At 45.5% G+C, this 24,725-nt stretch overlaps 1 protein-coding gene across 2 annotated transcripts; it reads left to right on the forward strand.

Moving 5' to 3' along the window:
• On the forward strand, window positions 1-24,725 carry PARP16 (poly(ADP-ribose) polymerase family member 16). 2 transcript variants are annotated; one of them, XM_063090577.1, is made up of 6 exons: window positions 1-752; window positions 13,985-14,065; window positions 16,826-17,032; window positions 19,828-19,999; window positions 21,843-21,984; window positions 23,332-24,725. In XM_063090577.1, exons 1-6 carry the CDS (start codon window positions 579-581, stop codon window positions 23,465-23,467), a joined length of 912 nt encoding a protein of 303 aa, XP_062946647.1. In that variant the 5' UTR covers window positions 1-578; the 3' UTR covers window positions 23,468-24,725. The 2 variants fall into 2 exon arrangements, with proteins under 2 accessions (XP_062946647.1, XP_062946646.1); XM_063090576.1 differs by having other exon boundaries at window positions 568-752; window positions 13,985-14,122.

Consider the following 24,725-nt stretch of genomic DNA (forward strand, 5'->3'; position numbering starts at 1 on the left):
CCGGGGCGCAGGAGCCCATCCGCGGGGCCGGGCACTCCGAGCAGACGTGCGCTGCTGGCGGGACGCAGGCGCCGCGAGGGCAGCCGGGCGAGCGCCGGGGCCTCGGCGGCGCGGCGGGAGGCGGGGCAGGAAGGCACGCGCGGCGCCGCAGCCTCACCCGGCGCGGGGAGTGGGCTCTGCCCGCAGTCCCCCTGGGGCTGCTGCCTGCCCCAGGCTCCTACAGAGGACACGTGTCAGCACGTTCCCGCCGTTGTCATCTCATCCTGTGTCATAGCCCCTCCCTCAGGCCTGGGACCCCCGGCCGCATTATCCCTGGGCCCAATCCCCGCGCTGACCCGCGGTCCTGGCCGGGTCTCTTTCCTCTACCGGCGCGTCTTCTCTGCCCAGGCCCCCGCAGAGGACACTCTCGGCACGGTCTCGCCCCTGTATCATCTCATACCCCTGTCTAGTTCCACCGCAGGCCTGGGAGCCCCGGTCACCGACGGCCCACTGTTCCCGGGCCCAGCCCCTGCGCTGACCGCAGGCTCGGCCGTCGCTCTGACTGGCGTGTTTCCCCCGGCAACGCCCCGCGACCCAGGATGCAGCCTTCAGGCTGGGTGGCCGCCAGAGAGGCGGCGGGCCGCGACATGCTGGCCGCAGACCTCCGGTGCAGCCTCTTTGCCTCGGCGCTGCAGAGCTACAAGCGTGACTCGGTGCTGCGGCCGTTCCCTGCGTCCTACGCCCGCCACGACTGTAAGGACTTTGAGGCCCTGGTGAGTGTGCTTTGTCCCCACGCTGCCCACTGTGTTCTGGGCCAAGTGGCCTGTGGAAGCACAGGCAGAGGCGGCTCCGCCCGCCCGTCTTAGTAAACATGCCAGCCACCAGACTTTCTTTCCATTCCCAGCCTGGCCTTGGGGAAGGTTTCCACGAGCTAGGAATACTCCTAACACCCTCGTGTCAGCACTCATTCCCAAGGCACTTGGTGGCTGCTTCCACGTGTCAATAACAAGTGACTCTAAGTGCAGTGAGGAATTTAATATCTTACTCTTCCACAATGTTTTGTAGCGTGACCAGCAATAGGGTGTTGATCTGAATCAGCTGCTCTGCTTAACTAGGAATTTATCCTTCCCTTTACAAATAGTTAGACACCCAAGCCACCCAGACCCTGATCTTCAGATGAGGTAATCTATGGGCAGTACTTTTATAAACTGTAACATAAAGTACACATGTGAGCTGTTATTTCCCTGATGATTCACCAGGCACTTAATTTCTTGCAGAGTTCGTCTCAGGGTCAGCATTCCAGATATCAGTTATATTTGTAATCAAAATGTTTGGAATTACCTAGAAAAATATAACGTACCAAAATTGATTCAATAAAAAGTAGAAACTCGAAATAGCCCATAATCAAAGACATCGGATTAGTAGTCAAAGATTTTTTTTTGGGGGGGGGGGTTGCTGGTGGGTATGGGGATCCGAACCCGAGTAGTCAAAGATTTTCCTCAAAGAAAACTTGGGCCTAGCGGGCTTCACTGGTGAGTTCTACCAATCACTGAGGGAATAAGTGATTGGTTTCACACAAATTCTTCAAGAGTATCGAAAAAGAGGCCAGCTTAATCTTGGTACTAAATCTGATAAGAGTGATACAAGAAAAAATTATAGGCCCGTGTCACTCATGAGTATAAATGTAAAAGTCCTCTACAAAGTATTAGGATCCTGAATCTAGCAGTGTATAAAAAAGAGTAATTTCTTATGACCAGGTTGGGTTTTCCCAAGAATGCAAAATTTAGTTTATTAGGAAATCAATGTAAAGAACCACATTAACAGATTAAAGGAGATGTTTAAAATCAACAGATGTTTACCATTATGTCTGATAAGGTCGTCAGTATTTGGTTCTCTCTTTGCTATTATTCCTTGAAGGTGGAGGGACAAAGGCTAGTCCTTGCAGCCCAGCCAAACGATGTGTTGAGGGCACCTCACGCCTCGACCATGGTACATAGGTGTTTCAGGGTGTAGGAAGTGGGCAGCTGAAGAAAGAGGCAAGCTGACTGACTTCCTCTGTGGTTTGTCCTGCAAGTTCAGATACTCAGTTTTCTGAGTTTATGATATCAGGGTCTTGGGGATAAAACTTCCTTCAGATTTGTCGGCAGATAATTTATGGAGCTCCTGCTATGGGCCCGGTGCTTAGGAAACAGAATTAAAGACTTACGGAGAGGTTAACAGTGTACTCAGCTGTACAACATGGAAGCTCGAGCAAGGACCCCAGCCCTTGGCAGTGGGCCAGGCTCAGGGAACACCAACCAGAGGCAATGGCTGATTCCATACTGAGTCCCAAGGAACTTGGAGGATTTCAAGGAGCAGAGAGAGGAAAGGAGCATTCCAGGAGGAACAGCAGGATGGGCAGAAAGCCGGGGTGTGTGAGCTTACCCAGAAGTAGTCTGTATTTAGTGTTGCTCTTGTGGGGAGCAGGAAGAGATGAAACCAACTGGAGCACGCAGGTCTGCTTATGTCCTGGCAAGGCGTGTAGATATTTATCCTTGGGCAGGGGAGGGTATCGGTGAGGTGCATTTCTGAAAGACCCTTCTGGTGGCAGAGTGAGAGGGATCTGTTCAGGAGGAGGAGAGATTTGGAGCAGAGGGACTAAACTCACCAGAGATGGTGCCCTGCAAAGCAGTTTGTTTATTTTTTTAACCACGAAACATACCTCCAAGTGGACTGGAATGCTTAGTGTATTCTCTTCCTGCCAGAAGGTCTTCTTGGCAAACTGAATCAGGTTTGTTTGAATAAGGGATAAATGCAAAGGGAGCTATGGAATTGTTTTGATCATGCATTTAAAAAATTTGTTTTTAATTATGCAAGTAATGTTTGAATATGTATATTCTTGTTATAAAAAAATTCAAATGATACTAGTAAAGTAAAAGTGCCCCTGATAGAACTCACTGTATTCTACACCCCTCCCCAAAGGTATCAGTTGCTCTTGGTTTGGGGCATACACTTCACCCCCCCATACCTACAGTCTCTTAGGAAAGCATCTGCAACTCAGGTATCCTCCAAAAGCCACCTCCTCTATAGGGAAATACTGTCCCGCACATGGTGCTCATTGTGCCAGTCCCAGATAGTCACCCTTTCTCTTGAGGGCCTCTTGAGAAACATGGACAGATTTTTACCATCCAGTTCTGTTGCTGTCTTTATTATTTGGTACCATTCATTGTTGGGGAAAACAGCCCAGGCTGCACAGATTCTTGGCTGTCTGTAGGCATGCCTTTAATCAGCAGTTTCCCAGGAAAGGGCTGCTCATCAGGCAGGGCCTAGCACCATCTCTGGGGGCATGCACACGTTCTTTAGGTTTCACTGAGTTACTGAAGTGATGCAGAGAACTTGGCATATGGACCTGTATCTTACTCAAAGGCTAGCCTTTAAAGGAAAGGGAATCAGGTCTGGACTTGATCGTCTGGATCATTTTGAGATTACCTGAAGAAGGAAAGTATGGAGCTGTTAAAAAGTCTCTTCCTTGGGCCGAGCCTGTGGCGCACTTGGTAGAGTGCGGCGCTGGGAGCGCTGCGACGCTCCCGCCGTGGGTTCGGATCCTATATAGGACTGGCCGGTGCACTCACTGGCTGAGTGCCGGTCACGAAAAGGACAAAAAAAAAAAAAAAAGTCTCTTCCTTTCATTTGTTTAGCGAAAAGCACTTGGAAGTAATGTGAAAGCTTGCCATTTTCAGCCACTTTTAATTTCTCCACACTACGAGGTGTTATTACACACATTGCAGTTTCCAAGACTTGGAGCTCTGACTTGAATTACTTTACCGATTGTTGCTTTCCTGAAAACTCCCCCTGCTGAACCAAGCTCTTGGCTTTAGGCAGGGTCTGGCCTTATCCTGCTACTGTCCCCAAAGTCTCACATCATCTCTCTAGGGCCTTGTTTTGATAACATTTCTATGCTGAGTCAGCTCTTCGATTTTACACTGGGAGCTTGTCGTATTCCAGTGCCTCCAGTGGGAGGTACTTATCAAATTTTTAAGGAATCAAATCGGGCATGTGCTGATTGCCTAGGCTGAGGGTTTCTGACCTTGTTCCTTGGGACAAGGGTTAGATAACACCTTAGCAGGTCAGAGTATCTAGCATTCTTGGGATTTCCTGTAGCCCTTGACCATTGGCCCCCAAATTTCAGGTTGTCACTTGACACAGAATCTTGTCACTGGTGTCACAGGTGTAGTTTTTTGTTTTTCCCGTAGAAAATACCATGTTCTGGTTCTCCATTAGCCTGCACACCATTTCTGGGGGTTGGGAGGTGGGTCATATTGGCTCCTTTGTATTAACTCCAGGCCCTCGCTACTCAAAATGCAGTTGAAGACCAGCAGCATCAGCATCACCTGGGAGCTTGTTAAAAAAGCAGAATGACAGGCCCCACCCCAGACCTGCCCAGTCAGGATCTGCATTTTAACAAGATCCTGATTTGTGTGCATAGTAGAGTCTGAAAAGCATCGCATCTAGCCTGCCCTATTCCCATCTACCATTTTGGGGGCTGAACCACTCTAATCAGGTCTCCTGGTCCTGGGGGAATAAGGATCCTCCCGATTTTTTTCTGTTCTTTCTAGTCTCTGGCTTGCATTGTTTAAACAAAATGACTCTCCAACATCTGGGTTAAAACATGTATAAGCTCCTCTCTGTCACGACCGCTCTCGATGCCATCTCTCTCTTTGTCCAGACAAACTCGCTCTCATTCTGTAAGATGCAGCTGAAACCTCACTTTATTCTGTGCCTCCACTGCTAGCAGTTAGGAGACCTTCCTCTGGGTTCTTTCACAACTTTTATTACTTATTTTTATTTTATTTTTTTGGTGGCTGGCTGGTATGGGAATATGAACCCTTGATCTTGGTGTTATAACACTGAGCTCTAACCGACTGAAACTAACTGGCCAGCCCCCTTCACAATTTTTATTTTTATTTTTATTTTTTATTTATTTATTTATTTTTTTAAAGATGACCAGTAAGGGGATCTTAACCCTTGACTTGGTGTTATCAGCACCACACTCTCCCGAGTGAGCCACGGGCCAGCTCTCCCTTTCACAGTTTTTTAAAATCTGTTCTTATAAATAATGCTATGGTAAACATCCTTCCACATTAATAATTGTTTATATCTTTCCTTATTTTCTTGAGATAAATTCTGAGAAGTGAAATTGCTGGTTAAAAGGCTAACAGACCTTTTTTTTTTTTTAAAGACTGGTAAGGGGATCTTAACCCTTAACTTGGTGTTGTCAGCACCGCGCTCTCCCACGTGAGCCATGGGCCAGCCCTCTAACAGACCATTCTAAGGAGGGCTTTTGATGCTTATTTCCAGATTGGAAATTGAATGTTGACTTTGGCTGGGGTAGAGCATTCTTCACAGGGCTCTCAGCTTTGGCTCACATGGAAATCACCTGGGAAGCTTTAAAAAAAAAAATAGATATCTGGGCCCCATCTTTAGAGATTCTGATTTAATTGGTCTGAGGTACAGCATGGACACTGGGATTTTTTGTTTGTTTGCAGAGCATATATAGCTTTAAATTTTTTCTATTAATTGATTTGGTCATTTTCATGAGCACCCACCTGCTGGTTGTGAGGAAATGATGACAATTAGATTTAGTCAAGTTTAATAAAAGTGTCCATTTGGGTGCATACTTGATATTTCAAGGTAAGATTCTCAGTTTTTCAGATCACCTTTTTATTTCCCTGCTCTCAGAGATGGCATCTGAAGAGTGGTGGGGTGGTAGGGGAAGTATACAGCTCTAAAAAGATATAGATAGAGACACATATAATGTGTTGTGATAGTGGGTATGTGGCTAGAAAAATGTCTCAGCCTATTTGGAGATCAGAGGAGTGGGATCCATCCCTCCAGTAAAAACCACCTTCACCCTTCCCAGTCATCCAGAAATGCAAGCTTTTCCTCAGCAGATTGGTGAGCAGTAGAAAGGGGAATTTGATTGATGATAATAACATAGCATCTAACACTAAAAGCACTTACTACTTGACTGGCACTGTCTGAGCTGTTCTACATGTAACTCACTTAATCTTCCTAACTCAATGTCGTAGATTCTATTATTATCCCTGTCACCATCAGCTCATCAGTAGATGTGCTGGTGGTACACTGCCCTCTTTCTCCTAGGTGCTGGGACTTTTAAAAGCTCCCAGGTGATGCCAGTGTGGAGAACCACTGCTTAAAGTTCCCGTGATGACTCCTTTTGTGAAGAGTTTTTTTGGTAAGGTAGATTCTGACCCCCAGTCTGTTTTAGCAAATCTGGATTTTCATATCTTAGATTTGTTCAAAGCAAGGTGTACATATATGTCACTGTGGTATCCACTTCTTCACCCTTCATCTTCAGCTCCACCCATCCTGCCCACATTTTCCAGGTGTCACTCCTTTGGTCTCCTGGGCCTGGTGACCTTGGCTGTACCTTTGGTTCACTTCCTTCTCAACACCTCCACCCACATCTAGTTAGTAACTATGACCTCCAGCGCTTTCCTAGACAAGTATTTTTTTTCAGATATTCTTTCTTTCCTGCTGCCACACCCTTCCAGGACAACATACATTGAATACAGTCGTGCATTGCTTAACAGTGGGGATACTTTTTTGAGAAATGCATCGTTAGGCGATTTCACCCTTGTTCGAACTTTATGGAATGTACTTACACAAACCTAGATGGTACAGCCTACTGCACACCTGGGCTGTTGGTATAGCCCATTGCTCCTAGGCTACAAACCTGTACAGCATGTTACTATACTGAATACTGTAGGTGATTGTAATACAATAGTATTTGTGTATCTAAACATATCTAAACATAGAAAAAGTACAGTAAAAATACAGTATAAGATAAGAAATAGTCCACAACTGGAGCTTGTAGGACTGGAAGTTGCTCTGGATGAGTGAGTGGTGAGTGAAGGTGAAGGTCTAGGACACTACTGTACACACACTGTAGACTTTATTTATTTATTTATTTATTTTAAAGATGACCAGTAAGGGGATCTTAACCCCTGACTTGGTGTTGTCAGCACCACGCTCTCCCAAGTGAGCTAACTGGCCATCCATATATAGGGATCCGAACCTGTGGCCTTGGTGTTATCAGCACCACACTCTCCCGAGTGAGCCACAGGCTGGCCTTTTTATTCTATAAGCGTTTTTTCTATTTTTAATTTTTTTATTTCACTTTTTAAATTTCTTTGTTAAAACTACGACACAAATACACACATTAGCTTAGGCCTACACAAGGTCAGGATCATCAGTATCGCTGTCTTCCACCTCCACATCTTGCCCCACTGAAAGGTCTTCAGGGGCAATTACATGCATGAAGCTGTCATCTGCTATGATATCAATGCCTCCTTCTGGAATACCGCCTGAAGGACCTGCCTGAGGCTCTTCTTGAGGAGGTGTCACTCTTTTCAGAAATATGTTCATGGTGATTTGCTTGGTTTGTTTCTTTTCTTCAATAAGCAGATAATGCACCATGAACATTCTTTATTAATGAAAACCTTTGGTGTTGGAGTTCATGTTTTCAAACTTTTTAAGGAGCTCGTCTGCAAAAACTTCTGCTAAGCCCTTCACTGAGTTTTCTTGGGGGTTCTTCTTCTTTTTCTTTTCTTGCAGTTTCCTTTTCTCTTGCTTCTTCTTCAGCTGTGCATTCCTGTTCCAGTTCCAGCAACTCCTCATTAGTCAGTTCCTAGGAACTGCCTCCAGGAGCTCCTCTGTGTCACCCTCATCCACAGCTGGGTTCGTTTTTTGCCATCTCAACCACAGCCTTGTGTGTAATGTGTCTCACTACCACATTAGGATAACTACTGTGCAACTAGGCTATAGGAATTTTTCAGATCCATTATAATCTTACGGGACCACTGTTATATATGTGGTCCATCATTGACCTAAACATCATTATGCAGTGCATGACTGTGTCAAAGGACAAAATTACAACAAATTTAGTTAAAAATCTCAATTGGCTTTATTGTCATTCTAGAACACTTCATTCCATAAAATAGAGTAAGTCTTCCAATGAGCTGAGCAAAAGAGGTTGGCTTTATAGACAGAAAAAAGGGGGGGGGGATGGGGCTGAAGGAAGTAGAAACAAAGAGCAAAAAGCAGATTAGTCATTTCAAAGTTTGCTTGTAAGGTGGGGACAAGACAATAGAAAAATAACATTATTTAACATCAAGTTATTCCTCTTGTGTAAGGATTTAAGCAGAGGGAACTTCATTGTCATGTGTTTTGAAGATTTAAACTGGCCTGTTTTGGAAATTGACTGTTATCTCTCTCCTGATTTCTGAGAAGGTCAGATCACAACTTAGTTTAGGTTTGGTGATGTGGAACTTAGCAGGGGTGACTCAATTTTGATTTTTAGTCTCATATGTTGGGGCCCACTGAAGAAACAGTCCTAAACAATGTCTTCCTATAATTTTTATTTAACAACTATATCTTCAACTTTTCCTGGTAATAAGAATCACCTGTGGCAACAAGTGCAAACACAGATTCCTGGGTGGCCTCCCTAGGAGCTTGTGATCTGGGTAGTTGTGAAGTGTCTCCTGGGCTGCCCTATCACCTCCTGCTCAAAGCAAGGAGGTTGAGTCCCTCCTTCCAGCTCACTGGTCCTCTCTCCCCTCTGCTTGTCCCCTGCTGGTTCCCTGCCCTTGGTGGCCTGGTCACCCAAACCACCTCTTTCCCGAAAGACTTTCGTTCTCAAACCCCTGAGGATCTCAGCTCTGCCCACTGTTCAGTCCTCCTTCAGCTGTCTTTCCAGATGTATTCTTCCTTATTCTCCACAGCAACAGCTACAGAAGTGTGGTCTGTAGACTGACAGGTTTCCTTTGCCCTCTAGATTTTTAGAAATTGGAAAATTAAAAACATATATAGCTTGCTAATTTCTTTTTTAAAAAGAGGCCATTTAGCCTTGGTATTGGTTGCGCTGGGGCAGGAACCAGTGGAGCTGGGGGTTGGTGGCTGGGCCCTTTGCAAGGCTGGGGTCTCCAGTTCCACATAGTCCTAACCACTATTTCACAGACTCCCCCTGTACTCATTTTCTTCACCTCTCTTGCCCTTGGGATTTTGAGCCAGGACTGACCTTTTGGGACAGGCGCTGCTCATTTCTCTGCCTGTCTGCCAAGCCCTTTCCCACTGAGTGCTCTCTGCTCTGCCTCTCAAAATCATCCCCATGATTCCACATCCACTCCCATCCTACCTGCTTTGTAAACCCCTCCTTCTGCCTCCTCCCACAGCCCCCAGAAGTGCCTGCCTTCCTCCTGAACACTTATTCTCCTCCATCCAGTTGTTTGTAAATGCCTTCCAGTGGCATGAACTGTGGTTCAGAACTCTTGTGTAGATGGAGATTTTCTGTCTCCTGCCCCCTCTCTATACTACATATTACATACATCTTTCTCCCTACCTTTGATGGGGCTTAGGCACAGCCAGTAGCTGTCTTGGATGGGGTGGGAATTCCAGCAACATACCTGATTAGCCGTCAAAGCAAAAAAGTTCTGCTTTTTAAAAGTTCTGGTGGAATTGTTCCTTTGTGCTAAAATAGACTATCACTAATTTTCCCCATTCATTTGGTAGGAGAGCATCACTGTTAGGAGAACAGACTCTATAGTCAGGCCTGCCCTGCCACTGAATAGTTGTGTGACTCTAGGCAAAGTGCTTAGCATCCCTAAGCCTCAGTTTCCTCACCTTTAAAATGGGTGGTTGTGGGAAGAAAATGAGATGAAGCGTGCACAACATTTAGTCCAGTGGCTGGAACATGGTAAGGGCTCAACAAAGAGTAGCTGTTGCTATCTCATTCTGAACTTCATGCCAGGTTGCTGGCTGGCTGCTGGGGCTCCAGGATAAGTAAGATGTGCTTGGCCCTCAGGGAATGTTTGTCCCAACCAGATCTGAGGTAGCCCCAGAGGGTCAAGTACCAACACACACAGGGGTCTGCCATAATTGTTGAGCATAGAACACAATTGTTGAGCACAGAGGGTGTAGGTGGTCAGGGAAGGCTTCATGGGGGGCGTGACTGAGTGGAATGTCATGCTAAGTAGCTGCAGAAGCACTGAGGAAGAAAGACATAGGTCACTTTAGGGATAATATTGGGGGTGGGAAGGGTTGGTGGCAGGATGTGCTGTTAGGTAGAGAGACCAGACCAGGGCCCCTCTGGGGCCCTGTAGTGTGGAGCTGGGGGAAAGCAAACCCAACCACAGTCAGGTAAAGAACACACCAAGAACACCATTTTCACATGGGTAGCCCTCCATAGCCACCACAATTGCCACAGCTGCCACAAAAGTGGCTAGTCTCTATAGCAGCAGTCACAGCCACCGTGCAGATGGCACGCCAGACTCTCACCTTCATTGACACAAGGAGAGGCACCAGCGGAGACTCCCCCCCCCCCCAAAAAAAAAGAGGTCCTCTCGCTCCACAAAGCGCCTCCAGAGTAACAGAAGAAGTATCTGATTTGTGATGCTGAGACAGTCTCAGTACTGGACAGATAGATCATCTAGGCAACACACCAACAGAGGAACAGTTAATCTATCAGATGGAGAGAACAAGTCTATGGTTATTAGAGGGGGAGGGGGAAGAGGCAAGATTGGATAAGGGGCATAAAGAGAATAAGTATGATTTGTAACAATGAGCATGCTAATAAAATTTTTAAAAATTTAATCAGGTAGACTGTATTTTATCTGGCAGCCCTACTTGTGTGCCTGGGTCCCAAAAGACCCTGTTAAAATGGAGATGGGTTTCAGTCACAAGAGGAAGAATCTTGTTAACTTAGATTTATTTTTCAGAGTAACACGAAAAGTGAAATGGGACATAAAGTAGGTCAGTTGAGGGGTTAAAGAGTGTGGGCAGATGGGGGGATAAGAAGAGCAGGACACAGCAGGGGCCTGTTTGGGCAGGTGGTAGGAGAAGGCCTGGAAGAGGACTGGCCCCATAGTGTAGCTTGGCAAGGCCTGGGTCCAGCTCGGAGCTAGGAGGGGCCTCTCCCACTTGTCCAGGCTGAAAGGGGTTTGGCTAGCACCCAGATCTGGAGTGTTGACAAGGGCAGTGGCTCACAGATTGGGTTTGGGAGCAGGAGTGATGGGGACAGTAATTATGAGAGAGATGATTTCAGCTCTGGCTCCGGCATAACAAGTGCAGAGCAGGAACAGAAAAGAAGGAAGGGGGAGACTGAGATGAACCATGGTCTGCTAGGGGTGAGTGTCCTCAGTCCTTAGGACTGAGCTGGCACAGGCCAGTGCACACGCTACTACCTGAGGGCACACCATTCAGGATGTGTCTTCAGGTACCCTCAGTGGCTCTGTGTTACCTACAGAACAAAGCCCAGAGTCCCCAAGTGGAATACAAGGCCCTTCATAGGTTGATCTTAAGTCTTCCTCATAGTGACTCCTCCCCCACACTCTAGGCTCCAGCCACAAGAACCACCTGCAGTTAATGATGATAATAGTCGTGGCAGTGACACTACTATCAGAGCACTCAATTCCTTCCTATTGCTTTGAGCCCTTTGTTTAACTTGATTAACCTTCATCAGGATCCTGTGAAGTGACTACTAATATTATCGCAATTATGTATTTGAGGAAACTGAGACATAGGTGGTCAAACAGCTCATCCAAGGTCACATAGCTAGTAGGGGTATAATAGCCAAGGTTTGGACCCTGGCTGCCTAGGAGGAGATCCTGCACGATTAACCACACCACCGTCCGCTTCTGTGACTACACACTGCACTTTCATAATTCTGTGCCTTTGCATAGCAAGCCCAGGTCACACAGCACCTCCTCTGCCAAGCCATTCCTAATTCTACCCCCTTGTCTTCCAGCTCCTACCCAATCAAAGTCCTACTTTGTCCCCTTAGCAGTTTATAGCCATCTTTGTTATGACAATGAATAATTTAAAATCATAAAACTGTTTACCTTTCTGCCTTCCCACTTGACTGGGGACCCATTTTGTATTTTATTATATTTATTTATTGGCAACTGGCCGATATGGGGACCTAACCCTTGTTTGACCTTGGTGTTATAATACCACACTCTAACCAACTGAGCTAACTGACCAGCCCCTGGGGACCCTTTTTAAATCTAACGCCACCCCCCAACCCAGCACTTGTCACAGTGTAGATGCTCAGTTAATGGTCCCTGAATAATGCAAGAACCTGGGGCTGGGGCCACACAGCCTGGGGGCAAAGCAAGCTGGGTGCAGTGGTAAACAAGAAATAGAAATAGCACCATTTTTAAAAAAATTGGATTCTCACACTCCAATGAGGCATGTAGAGATGGTTTATTTATTAGACGTCTGAGGCTATTCAATCTTTGAAAACAGAGATAGGAATAGAGTATCCCTGAAATATTTCTAATTTTCACCTACAGAGCTGAGGGAAAAACCCCTAAGTCAGCAACAGCCAATTTTCTAGAAAAATGGAAAAGAACCACAGATATTTGTGAAGTGTCAACTATATTCCTAGCAAAACAGAAGGAAGGGGTTGGGGGTGGGACGTGTTTGGGGAGAAGTATAAATGGGAAGAAAAGAAATAGGCATGTAGAGACCAGGCCCTGAGATTCTGTTACCTTCTTTAATCTTCCTGACAATCCCATGTGGAGGTAGTGGGGTTCCTGTGTTGGAGAGGAAATAGAGGCTCAGCATCTTGCAGAAGGAGCAGGGATTCAAACCAAGGTCTGACCACAGAGCTCAAGCTCTTTCCTCTACGTCCAAGAAAGAGAAGAATTAGAAAAACACAAGACAGTTCTTTATTTCCAGGAGTCTGGTGATACTGAGGAGAGAGTAATGGGGCCGAGGGCTTTAGGGGTTCAGAGAAGAGAGTAGCACGGGCAGGGGATGCCCTGGTTGGTAGAGATGGGAGAAGGGGCATTCTGGAGAACTGAGTGAGCAAAGGCATGTTCAGAGACAGCACCAGCCTGGGTGGATGGGGAGGGTGAGGGGTTGAGATTAGGCAACAGGTATCCTCAGTGCCACACCGCAGAGGTTTGACCTCTAGTCATTCATAACTTCTGAGCAAAAGCTACAGATACCTTGAGGCTGTTAGTCCAGTCCCTTTTCAGAAATTCTGGCACCAAATGTGTTTCAGGATTGAGATTCTTCATGATTTTAGAATGGTAATAACAGGCTGCAATGACACAACTAAACTGCCTGATACAGAGGACTGTCACAAGAACACACAGGGCATCAGCCTAAATGAGAAGGCTCTAGGACGGATCACAGCTTGCAGCAGGGCAGCGTCAGGCATTCTGTTTCTGCAGAAGTCCTTGCAGCGTCCATACAGAGGTCCTGGAAAGTGACGCTCAGGTGTAAAGAGAGAAGATTCACATCGGGTGGGTGTAGGAACTGCTCTGGTCTAAGTGAAGTCTCATTTCCCACAGAGGCTGGTGTCTCTTGTAAGAATGTCATAGACATAGCTGCCAGAGTCCCCCCCCAAATATCACCATACTCAGGGAAACCCGAAGCCATGGATTCCCCATTTACAGTTCTTCCCAGACCAGATTCAGTTTTCCATTCTGGGTCGTTTTTACCACAAGCCGTGTTGCCTGGTTGCAATGTAGTTGCCACACTACCTTTTTCTGGTCTCTAGGTGAACAGGTTAACAGGAAGTTAACTGATCCTCATGCTCAAGAGAAAAGACTTTTTTAACCCTTTACCCACATGTGCATATACCATGTATTCAATAACCCCTCTAGTGGGGTGGTATCCCATACTGAGACACATTAATATTCCTGCAGCAAAATGCATCATCCATAACAGAAAGTGGTATAAGTAGACTAAACCAATCTCACATCAGCTCAGATCAGGTTTTGTACCAAATGAGCGAAGAAAAAAAAGTATCTTTCAGAGTTCAGAGCTTTTAGAATTTAGTATTATTTTGGAAGGGGATTGTAGACCTGTGAATTTCCCCTCCTTCGGAAATTCATTGAGACATGGAAGGAGATAAGTTGCCTGTCTTACCACTAGAGGGCCCCTGATTATCATTTTGTCCAGGATCCTTGCTAATAGAGGTTTTCCCTCACTTTAGCTTGCAGATGCCAACAAGTTACCTAACCTGCAAGAACTTCTCCAGTCCTCCGGAGACAAAGACAAACGGGCCTGGGACCTGGTGAGCTGGATTTTATCCTCCAAGGCCCTGACAATCCACAGTGCAGGGAAGGCAGAGGTGAGACTCTGGTCTGTAGGATCACAGATTCCAAGGGCTGAAAGGCTTGGAGACAGCTTCGAATCCAGTGGCTCTGAGACCTCCCTGTGCACCAGAATGACCTGGGAAGCTTGTTGGACATGCAGATTCCTGGACCTCACCCTCAGATTCTGATTCTGTGTCTGGAGTCAGGCCCAGGAACTTGCACACTTCCAGTATAAAGCTAGGTTCTGCCTCTTACTAGGTGTATGACTTGAGCAGGTTACTGGGTACATTTCAGTACCTCAGTTTCCTCATTTGTAAAATGGGATAATACTGATAATTGTATACTTCCATGGGGAACTGGCTGTGAGAATTGAATGAAGGTTTACACTTAGAACAATGCCTAAGGGTACATACTAAGGGCTCAGTAAATATTAAGTATCACTTTATTTAACAAGCACTGCAGGTTATTCTGAAAAGGGTGGACCCTGACCACACCTTAAGAAACATTGGCTTAGTCCAGTTGGCAGGAAACAGAAGCAGAACCTGAAGTAGTGGAGAACCTCAGTCTCTAGGTTCAAATCCCACTTCCATCCGTTATCAAGTCTCCTTTTTCCCATTTGTAAATTGAGATTATTAATAGTTATCTCAAAGGAAAGTTATAATTGAATATAGAATGTGTGTCACTCTCCAGCACAGTCTCTGGCACAAATCAGTTATTGCATAATTTGGTTTATGTTACCTAGCTGGGGTCTCCCAGAGATAGGCTGGGATGACAAGGTCCAGAGTATAGGACTTGATTCCTGATGTGCTGCTCTTTCCTCGAGTGACAGCAGGGGTTTATCTGTATGGTTCTTCATTTAATTGATGCATTTCAGTTTAAGAGCATTTAATTTTTCAAGCTCTTGTTAAAGAAAAAATCCTCCCTAAGTGGTTTAGAATTTGGATTCTGGTGCCTAAGGGACATCCATCTGTGTTAAATGGTAAATTAACAGAGCCCTGGAGTGGGAGTCAGGAGATCCATAATTAGCCCTGATCCCAGTCAGATCTGGGCTGCTAATTTCTAGATGATGTCTGGGTTTTACTTCTGTCATTTCTTGAGTTGAAATTTATTCATTTTTCATTTATACCTCATGGGCATCAAGCACCTATTAGATGTTGGGTGCTATAGCTAATGTAGATAAGGCAATGACTACTTTTGATTATGGATCAATTAAATTTCCATTAAAATTGGGGGTATTGGGATCCAGGATTGTCAGCTTTTTATTTTGCCCAAGTAAGGATGTTGGCCTACCATGTATCATCCTTTCATAAAAATATATTATAATACTAAAAAAAGAGGATGGTCCTGACCTCAGAATAAAGGACAGTTTTTCCAAAGGAAGGATTATGGCAACCTTACATCAATATAAATATACCTGTTACATTGCCTTTATTTTTCTCATTCAATCATTAACCCAGAGAAAATTTTGCCACAGACTGGCTTTGCTCTGTGACCTACTGTTTGAAAACCATGGAAATGATGTAATCTCTGTCTGAAGAGGATTACTGTCCTTGAGGAAGCTTACCCTTCTGTATCAACTAGCTTTTGCTGAATAATAACAAACCATCCCCAAAATTCAGTGGCTTAAAATGATAAATACTGGGCCAGCCCGTGGCTCACTTGGGAGAGTGTGGTGCTGATAACAGCAAGGCCACGGGTTTGGATCCCTATATAGGGATGGCCGGTTAGCTCACTTGGGAGAGCATGGTGCTGACAACACCAAGTCAAGGGTTAAGATCCCCTTACCAGTCATCTTTTTATTTAAAAAAAAAAAAATGACAAATACTGGTTGCTTCACATGATTCTGTGGTTTGGTTGGGTGGGTCTGGGCTGGCTTGGCTGGGGCTGGATGATCTAGGGCAGCCTCACTTACATTTCTGGGGCTTCAGCTGGGATGGCTGCCATGGTCAAGGCCTTCCTCTACGAGGCTTTCACCCTGAAGGAGGTTAGCTGGGACAAGGACGAAGGGTTCCCAGCAGCAAAGGAAGGGCAAGCCTGTTTCAAATCTGTTTGCCATACGTGTGCAAATGTCTCATTGGCCAAAACAAGTTACATGGCCAAGCCCAGATTCAAGGGGTGGAGAAATAGATTTCATCTTTTTTTTCTTTTTTTAAAAAATGACTGGTAAGGGGATCTTAACCCTTGACTTGGTGTTGTCAGCACCACACTCTCCCAAGTGAGCTAACCAGCCATCCTTATATAGGATCCAAACCCATGGCCTTGGTGTTATCAGCACCACACTCTCCCAAGTGAGCCATGGGCCGGCCCTAGATTTCATCTCTTGATGGAATCTTGGTGGAATCCCACCTGTAAAATCATGTTGCATAGGGGTGGGATGGGAGAGAAAATTTGTGGCCAATTTTTCAATTTGTCACATCTTTCTGCCTCATGAGAGTATTGTAAAGGTGGAATGCGGGAAATAGAAGTGAAAATTAGGAAAATTAGAAGTAATCTCTAGTTAGAAGGAGCAATTCATGCTTCTCACTTAGCCTACTATAGAGAAAAATGTTATTAGAGGAAAGCAGTCTTGAGGTATAAGCTCTGAGCATGCTAATAAATTGACATCTCTATCCTCGTGAAACATGTTGTTTTCATGAGCAGAGCCCATTAGAGTTAAGCCTAAGGCTTTAGGAGGCTATTTTTGGAGCACATTTTACCAGCTTCTCAAATAAAATTGTGACTCCCTTTATGTTTTCAAGTTTGAAAAGATTCAGAAGCTGACTGGTACCCCTCACACACCTGTCCCCACGCCAGACTTCCTGTTTGAAATCGAGTACTGCGACCCAGCCAACTCCAAATTTTATGAGACCAAAGGAGAACGAGACCTAATCTACGCCTTCCATGGTAGCCGCCTAGAAAACTTCCATTCCATCATCCACAATGGCCTGCACTGCCACCTGAACAAGGTGGGGCCTTAGGAGCACCGTACTGACATGGGAACAGTGAGGGGGTCATAACGCTGGGGAGTTTGCTGGTGGGGAGTGGATTGGGGGTGGGTAGGTTTACTAAGGCTTTACCACTCAAAGTGTTGTCTGCAGACTGACAGTAGCAGCATCACTTGGGAGCCTGTGAAAAGTGCAGGATCCAGACCTTCTGAATCAGAACCTGCATTTTCACAAGATCTCCAGGATTCCTATGCTGATTACAGCATGAGAAGCATCAATTTAGAGATGGTTTCCAACCTTGGCTGCATATTTAGAATCACTTGGAGAACTTTAAAAAATCTCAATGCCTGGCTGCATCCCAGACCAATCAAATCAAAATCTCTGTGAGTGGGGCCCAGACATCAGTACGCTGTAAAAGCTCTCCAGGTGATTCTAATGTGTGGCCAACCCTAGCTACTCAGTGTGTTCCCTGGACCAGCAGCATCCACATTACCTGGTAGATCCTGTGTAATCTCAGGCCCACCCCAGTCTACCTGATTAGAATCTACACTTTAACAAGATCCCCAGGTGATTCATATGCATGTTGAGGTTTGAGAAGCACTTCCCTAGGAGACACACCGATAGAGACACCCCTTGGAGAGACTGAGGGATGGGCCAAGATGTACCAAGGAGAGGTCCTTTGCCCCCTTCCTTGAGCTTCTTTCCTCCCATTTTTATGAGTCTGTCAACTGACCCTTCTCATCTGGCACTTACTTTACCCCTCAGTGAAGTGGAGAGGGAAGATTACAGGCAGTCCCTTATGCTAAAAAGATTTAATTATTAGCTCTATGGCTCGGGGCAAATTTACTTAAATTCTCTAAGCCTCAGTTTCGTCATCTGTAAAATAGGACGCCATTATTCTCCTTCCGGTATGTAAGAGGATTGAAACATTCATGTATACAAAAGGCTCTTCACATACTAAGCACCCAGGAAGCAGTAGCTGCCTTTATAGGCTGATGGGGTACTTGGAGGGGCTGCAGGCCTTTCCCTCAGTCCTAACAGCATCTGCCTTGTCTGTGAGGGGCTGGCTCCAGGAGCCATGGGCTCAGTTGTGGCTGCTGCTGCCCTGAGGCTAGATGCTTTTCCAACTCTTCTGCATCTGATTAGTGTTCAAACTGGCACTCAGTTTACTATCACGACCAGGCTACTGGGATCCAGGGGACCTCTGCTTTGCATAGGAGCTGGCTTGGAGAAGTTATCTGCAGATTACACTCTTGTTCACCAAATCTTCATTTTGATGCCCCTGGAAGTTTACTGCTTAGAGGAGTCTTATAAAATTCCTGTGGCAAATCAATCGTCTTCTGGCCTCCTTTTCCTGGTTTTTCAGTGAAGGGTTTGCCTGAGGGTGCCCACCTGCCACTTAAAGCTGTGAGACTGTTTTCATGGAGGAGATACCCCAAGCTTCCCACTCTTGTGCACCTCTGCTCATGGCAGCCTTGCATAATAAGAGTCTCAAGTTAAGGAAGGGTGAACACATAAAAGGTGCAGTAGAGAATAGATATAGAGTCAGATCAGAGGGTTCCCAGTGTCCTTGGAGAAGGTCTGTGTCAGCTTTCAAGAGATAGGGACACTGCCTAACATGGCAAGGAGCCTCCCAAAGGCCAAGCAAAGGTTTGTTTTATTTCCTCCAAGCTTTGCTTAATAGGCTTAGAATTGTGGAAGCCTGGCGCCACCGAATAGGACATTTCTTAATTCCAGAGCATAGGATGTTCTTCAATGAGCTATTCTAGTCCAGTTATCATCTTGAGATTCTGATACTGTGGCCCAGGGAGAGCAATCAAGTTTCAACTTGAATGTCAAAGACCATCTTTTGGTAGCAGCTTACCTGTAATGTTATGTTGAGAAGGATTCTGATCACTATGAATAAGTGCCATGATTGATATTATCTTGGCCATCATGGTTGATTATTGGTGTCTACCATGTTTGCTATGCTTGCTGTAGCCTCAACTTTCAGGTACTTCACCTGGAGTGCTTCCTCATGGAGCGTGCCAAGTTAGAACCCACCACCAAGGAGCTGCCTCGTACAATTTTGGACATTTTCTTGGTCAGCATCAACACAAAGAGTAAAACTTACCCTGCTCCTTGTATAGGCCTCCCTCATTTGGTTATAGTTTCTGTCTGAGAGACTCATTTCTTTTCCAAATAATGACTCAGATTACCTCCCCGCTCAGGTGCAACCCCCTCCCTGTACATAGGGTGTGATTCTGCTTTTAGAAGCCCATCAGTGTAACCATGCTTAATGCATTCATTTAACAGGGATTACTAAATGTACTACAACATAAGAGCCTGCGATGGGGTACCCACCCTTCATTTATTTACCATCTCTCATGTGCCACGTGTTCTGCTTGATGTTTTGTGTTTTAATCCTCACTGACAACCTTGTGAAGGAGGTACTATTAACACTATTTTGTAGATGTAGAAATTGAGACAGAGAGAGTTTATATAACTTGCCAGCTTGTTGAAGGATTCAAACCCAGGTCTGTTTTGACTCTTATACCTATGTTTTTCTCACTCAGCCTTGACCCCAAGAAACTGATAGTTTGCTAGGCTAGATGGCCAAATTCATAATAAGTTAAACAGTTTTCAGATAGGAATGTGTTTAGTGACAATCCTAAGATGATGCCACAGGATTATTTGATCCTATGTCTTGCTGGGGAAAAAAAGGCTTGAAAAGTTTGTGTTTACAACTCTGTTGAAGGAAGACCTCTGTCATCTTGCTGTGCCAACTCTACATTCACCCAGCTGTGTGTCTTTTCTCTTGGCCTCTGCCATTGCAGACATCCTTGTTTGGAGAGGGGACCTACCTCACCAGTGACTTGAGCCTGGCCCTCATTTACAGCCCGCATGGCCATGGGTGGCAGCACAGCCTCCTCGGACCCATCCTTAGCTGTGTGGCCGTGTGTGAGGTCATTGACCATCCAGATGTCAAGTGCCAAACCAAGAAGAAGGGTGAGTAAGCACTTGGCCCAGACATAGGCTACAGGCCTCTGTTGGCTGTACAGGTTCTCATTGGTCCAGCTGTTGGAAGGAGCACCCACTGCATGCCAGGGGATGGGCTGGATCTGGGGCAGTGCAGGACAGGGGCCTGCCTTCAAGGAGTGAGTAATCAGAAGAACGCACAGTGGAAAAGATCACTTACTACAAGGCAGTAGGTAGGGAGTGCCAGGTGAGGGGGCTGATGAGCTCCACAGGGGCAGCTCAGAGGAAGGAGCAGTTATGGTGGGTCCAAGTGGTCAGGGAAAGCTTTGGGAGGAGGCAAGATTTGACAAGTGAAAGTGAGTGTGGGAAGCCAGAGCATAGGCTCCTTAGGTTAGTACTAGGTCTCATTCATTCTTTGGCACCTGGTGTCAGCAGAAAGCCTCGTACATACTTTACGTTCAATAAGTTTTTGCTAAATTGAAGCTGAGGATGCTGGGTCCAGACCTTCCAAGCTACTCTGGTGTGTGCTGGAGAGCCCCTGGAGGATGGGAGGAGCAACTAAGGCCATGGAGAGTAAACCCTGGGCTCTCCAGGAAGCGGCTGACTAGCTGGCCACTTCATCTCCACTCCCTTAATATGTCCCTTAGACTACTTGCCCTGTGACCCTTGCTGTCTTGCTTTCGTCAGAAGAGTCATAGAGCTATTCTTCCCGTATCCAAAACTGGCCTGTTGGTTCCACTGAGGAAAAGAGAATGTAGAAAACTGACTGTTCTGGCCATTAATGTAAAACACCTGGAATCCTGAGAAACAGGTCCAGGTCTTATACCACCCTCCCAAACTAGATGACATGAATATTTGCATTTATAATTCTTAGGAAGTCTGCAAACTATGCCATTAAACATAAAAGCAAAACCTTTCAGCCTCTGTTGTCGTGCAGATTTTTTTTTTTTTTTGGTAAAGCTCTTTAGTGTTATTTATTTATTTATTTAGGTGGCTGCCCAGTATGGGGATCAGAACCCTTGACCTTGATGTTACAACACTGTGCTCTAACCAACCAAGCTAACTGGCCAGCCATCTTTCATGTTATCAAAAGAAATTTTTTTGTTGTTTTCTTTTTTTTTTAGACAAGTCTTGGTATGAAATGTGGAAGTTAAGTGTTCTAAAAAGCTTAAATACAGAATGGTTTATTTAAAATGCATAGTAGGAGACTTATTTCGTCAGATCAAGTCCTGGTCCTAGTTCCCAGTCCCAGAGTGATTTTTTTTTTTTTTTTAAAGTTGACTGGTAAGGGTGATCTTAACCCTTGACTTGGTGTTGTCAGCACCACGCTCTCCCAAGTGAGCTAACCGGCCATCCCTATATAGGGATCCGAACCCACAGTCTTGGTGTTATCAGCACCACATTCTCCCAAGTGAGCCACGGGCCGGCCCTCCCAGAGTGTTTTTTCTGTTACGGCCATCAATTTTCATCACTCTCTCCTTTCTCCACTCAGTTGCGTTTTGTTTTGTTTTCTTCCTTGTATTCTTTTTTTGTGTGCGTGTGACTGGTTGGTATGGGGGTTTGAACCCTTGACTTTTTGTTATAACACCAAGCTGCAACCAACTGAGCTAACTGGCCAACCCTATTGCTTGTATTTTCTTATTCAGTTTTTCTTCCTCCTGTTTGTCTGCCTGCCTACTGGCCTGCCAGACTCTCCTTGGTTTTTTTCAGTGCTGCTTCACGTACACAGAGGCTCATCCCTCAGCTTGCCAGGGCTTCTCCACCCTCAGGACCAGGAGGCTTGGCTCATTTCTATTCATAATTTGCTCTTTAGTTATTGTGTGTCTCCTCCCTGACCCTCAGCAAAGGTGTTCTTTACTCTTTCCTTATTCAGATTCCAAGGAGATAGATCGCAGAAGAGCGAGAATCAAACATAGTGAAGGGGGAGACATCCCTCCAAAGTACTTTGTGGTCACCAATAACCAGCTCCTGCGAGTGAAGTATCTGCTGGTGTATTCGCAGAAGCAGCCCAAGAGGTAAGGCCAGTCTTGGCGTGAGGTCCAGAACTATAGGTTATATTCAGGCTATTGGGTTTTCTAGTTGTTAGCACCCCTTTCCCCCCAGCTTTAGACCTCTGCCGTGTATAAAGTATATAAAGCATTATGCCGAACATGGTGAGGGGTGAGGAATTTGAGTCGGAGAAGATTTGGTCCTGACCCTAGTGAAGAAGACAGAAAGATTCATAAACACCAATAGCATGAGGGACTGAATGAAGCCAGATTGGCTGTCCCAAACAGTGTGGTCCCTTAGCCACTAGGCTGATGATCGCAGCCTGAAATCCACTGAATAGGTTAGGCTGAGAGGCAGGGTGGTGACTGAACACTGCCTGTGATTGTGTGCAGCCCAGCTCAGTCACTTCCCACAGTGGCTGTTGAACCACCACCTGCCCCTCTCAGGACCTGAGATGCTTCATCTTTACCTTTAAAATGAGAATGTGGAACCCAACAGCAGAGTAAGGCCTTTGGCTCTTAAGAACCATGGTGGATCCTAGTCACATCTCAAATGGTGTGGTAGTGGGAGTATGTGTGGGGTTCTCCAGAGTTGGGGTCACTTTGAGATACTGTCACACTGTTGATGATAGAGTATCTTGTGGGGATCAGCAGCAGGTGAGCATGTGTGTGATAGGAAAAGGGGTCACTTTTAATACTCCTCACTCCTCCTTGTACACACTGGTGGTTTCCACACATTTGGATTTCATAAGCCAGTAAAATCCACCCCTCATCCCCCAAATTTGGAAAATTTGTATGAGGGTTTCTGAGTCTGGGGGACATTATTCTTTGGTTTAAAATCATCTGACTTTTTTTATTTGAAAATTCCATTTCTTTCCCACTTCTCCCTGGAGCGTCTCTTTAGTGCACACTTGGATGGTGTAGATCATCTCCTAGTGGCCAAAGAGGATTTCCCCAGCTTGGATTTATATCTTACGTATCTAAAAGTGAAAAGACTTTTGCTAAACAACCTGCCACCTGCCACCTTCTGGGCAGACACTCTGAGCTAGGTCATTCTTCTAGATACCAAAGTCCTGCTTAAGAAAAGATGGGTTATAAAAGGTAAAAGAAGAGCTAAAAAGTGGAGATGAGGATGAGCTCATTGCATAGCTGTCTTTGTGCATATAAAAAATGTTCTGTTGAAAGGGATGTTAGTGCCAGGGCAAACAGCCCCAGATTTTCTTGAGCAGAGGAGCATGAAGCTTCATTTCATAGCTCACGCAGAGGATGAAATTCATCATTTCATCTTCTTTGAGTCAGAACTGGTTGCACACACTTTTAAAAAAAAATGTTTTTCTCTTTTTGCCAACATCACTCTTTTTTTCCCCTAAGCAGGGCTTCAAGCCAGCTGTCTTGGTTTTCCAGCCATTGGTTTACCATCATGATATCCCTGTATCTGCTGCTGCTGCTCATAGTGAGTGTCATCAACTCCTCTGCTTTCCAACACTTTTGGAATCGTGCAAAGAGATAATCTTTCTGGGGCTGTTGTGGAGGCCATTTCAAACCATGTGCCTTACGATAAATTGTTCTATACCTTCTGTGCCTTACATGAAGCCAGGTTGAGCCTGGGGGCCAGTTGGGGACCATAGGACAGATTTTTTTATGCCATAAATGTATTGATTGCCTTTGATGCTTCCAGCCACACTCCAGTCAATGGGGACCACTGGCCCCTCACTCTTAGGTTTCGAGGGAGCCTTCCCATCTGTCTCTTCCTAAATAATCCTAGGGAGTTGGCTTTTCAGCCAGAGCCAAAGGAAAAAGTCCTGCTGCATTTAAAAACAAAGTGTCCAAGCTGTCAGAGGGGTGTTTACAATTGCTTCTGGCGGAGGTTGGCCCTTTCTAATGACTTCTGGAAGGCGGAAAATGTGTAGCGTGGACTATAAATCATTAGGCAGTTGCCTTATTTTGACTTGAGACACCCAAGAGGGACAGTCATGTTTCTCATAAAAATCAGTGGGATCATTTTGAATTCCATCAGCCTTTGTATGTGAGTGCAAAACATTTTAACAGTTTTTTCAAATCAACAAACAAGCCTTCTGCTACAGCTGTACCTCCCCCACCCTCCCAACCATGGATGAGAAAGGAAGGAGCCAGAGGCCTGATTAAAAAAAAGAAAGACTTAATAATGAGCAACTCAAGTTGTCTTTTTCTAAAAATTACCAACTGCTGATTACAGCTGAAATAGAACCAAGTGTTTGTTTTCTGATTTTTTTTTTTTCAATAGCTGTTTGACACTAGTCTTTGTGAGCTGAGTTATGGGGAAATTTCTAAACCTAGAGCACCATTTGGCCAGTGTCCACGCCTCTTTCATGGCTGTTTTAGAGAAAGGGATTTGAGCTGCAGGCTCGCCCCCTGTCTCATTCTCACGAAGCTGCCTTGATTGTGGCTTGCCAGCCCCAAGTGCCATGCTGCAGGCCTTCTGTGGGCTGCTGGCTTTTGAGACAGAGACCTGCCTCAGGGTGCCACAGATCTGCATGGATTGAGCTTCTTTCAGAGAATCTCAGGTCGTTGGGACTCAGCCTGGGATTTAATGTGTAGGAAAAGCCTCTGGCTGCCCAGAGTCATGGTCCTACTTGCTGTATTCTCTGCTCTCTCCTTCCTGCTGGGTTTCACCTATAATGGAGCTTGGTCTGATTTGGGGGTGAGATTTCTGTAAAGAAAGGAAAAATAATTTTTCTATAATTTGTAAAGTTGTGAAAAAGCACTATCATGGTTTTTACACTGAATAT

The sequence above is a fragment of the Cynocephalus volans genome, chromosome 3, assembly GCF_027409185.1.
Source record: "Cynocephalus volans isolate mCynVol1 chromosome 3, mCynVol1.pri, whole genome shotgun sequence".
Lineage (NCBI taxonomy): Eukaryota > Metazoa > Chordata > Mammalia > Dermoptera > Cynocephalidae > Cynocephalus > Cynocephalus volans.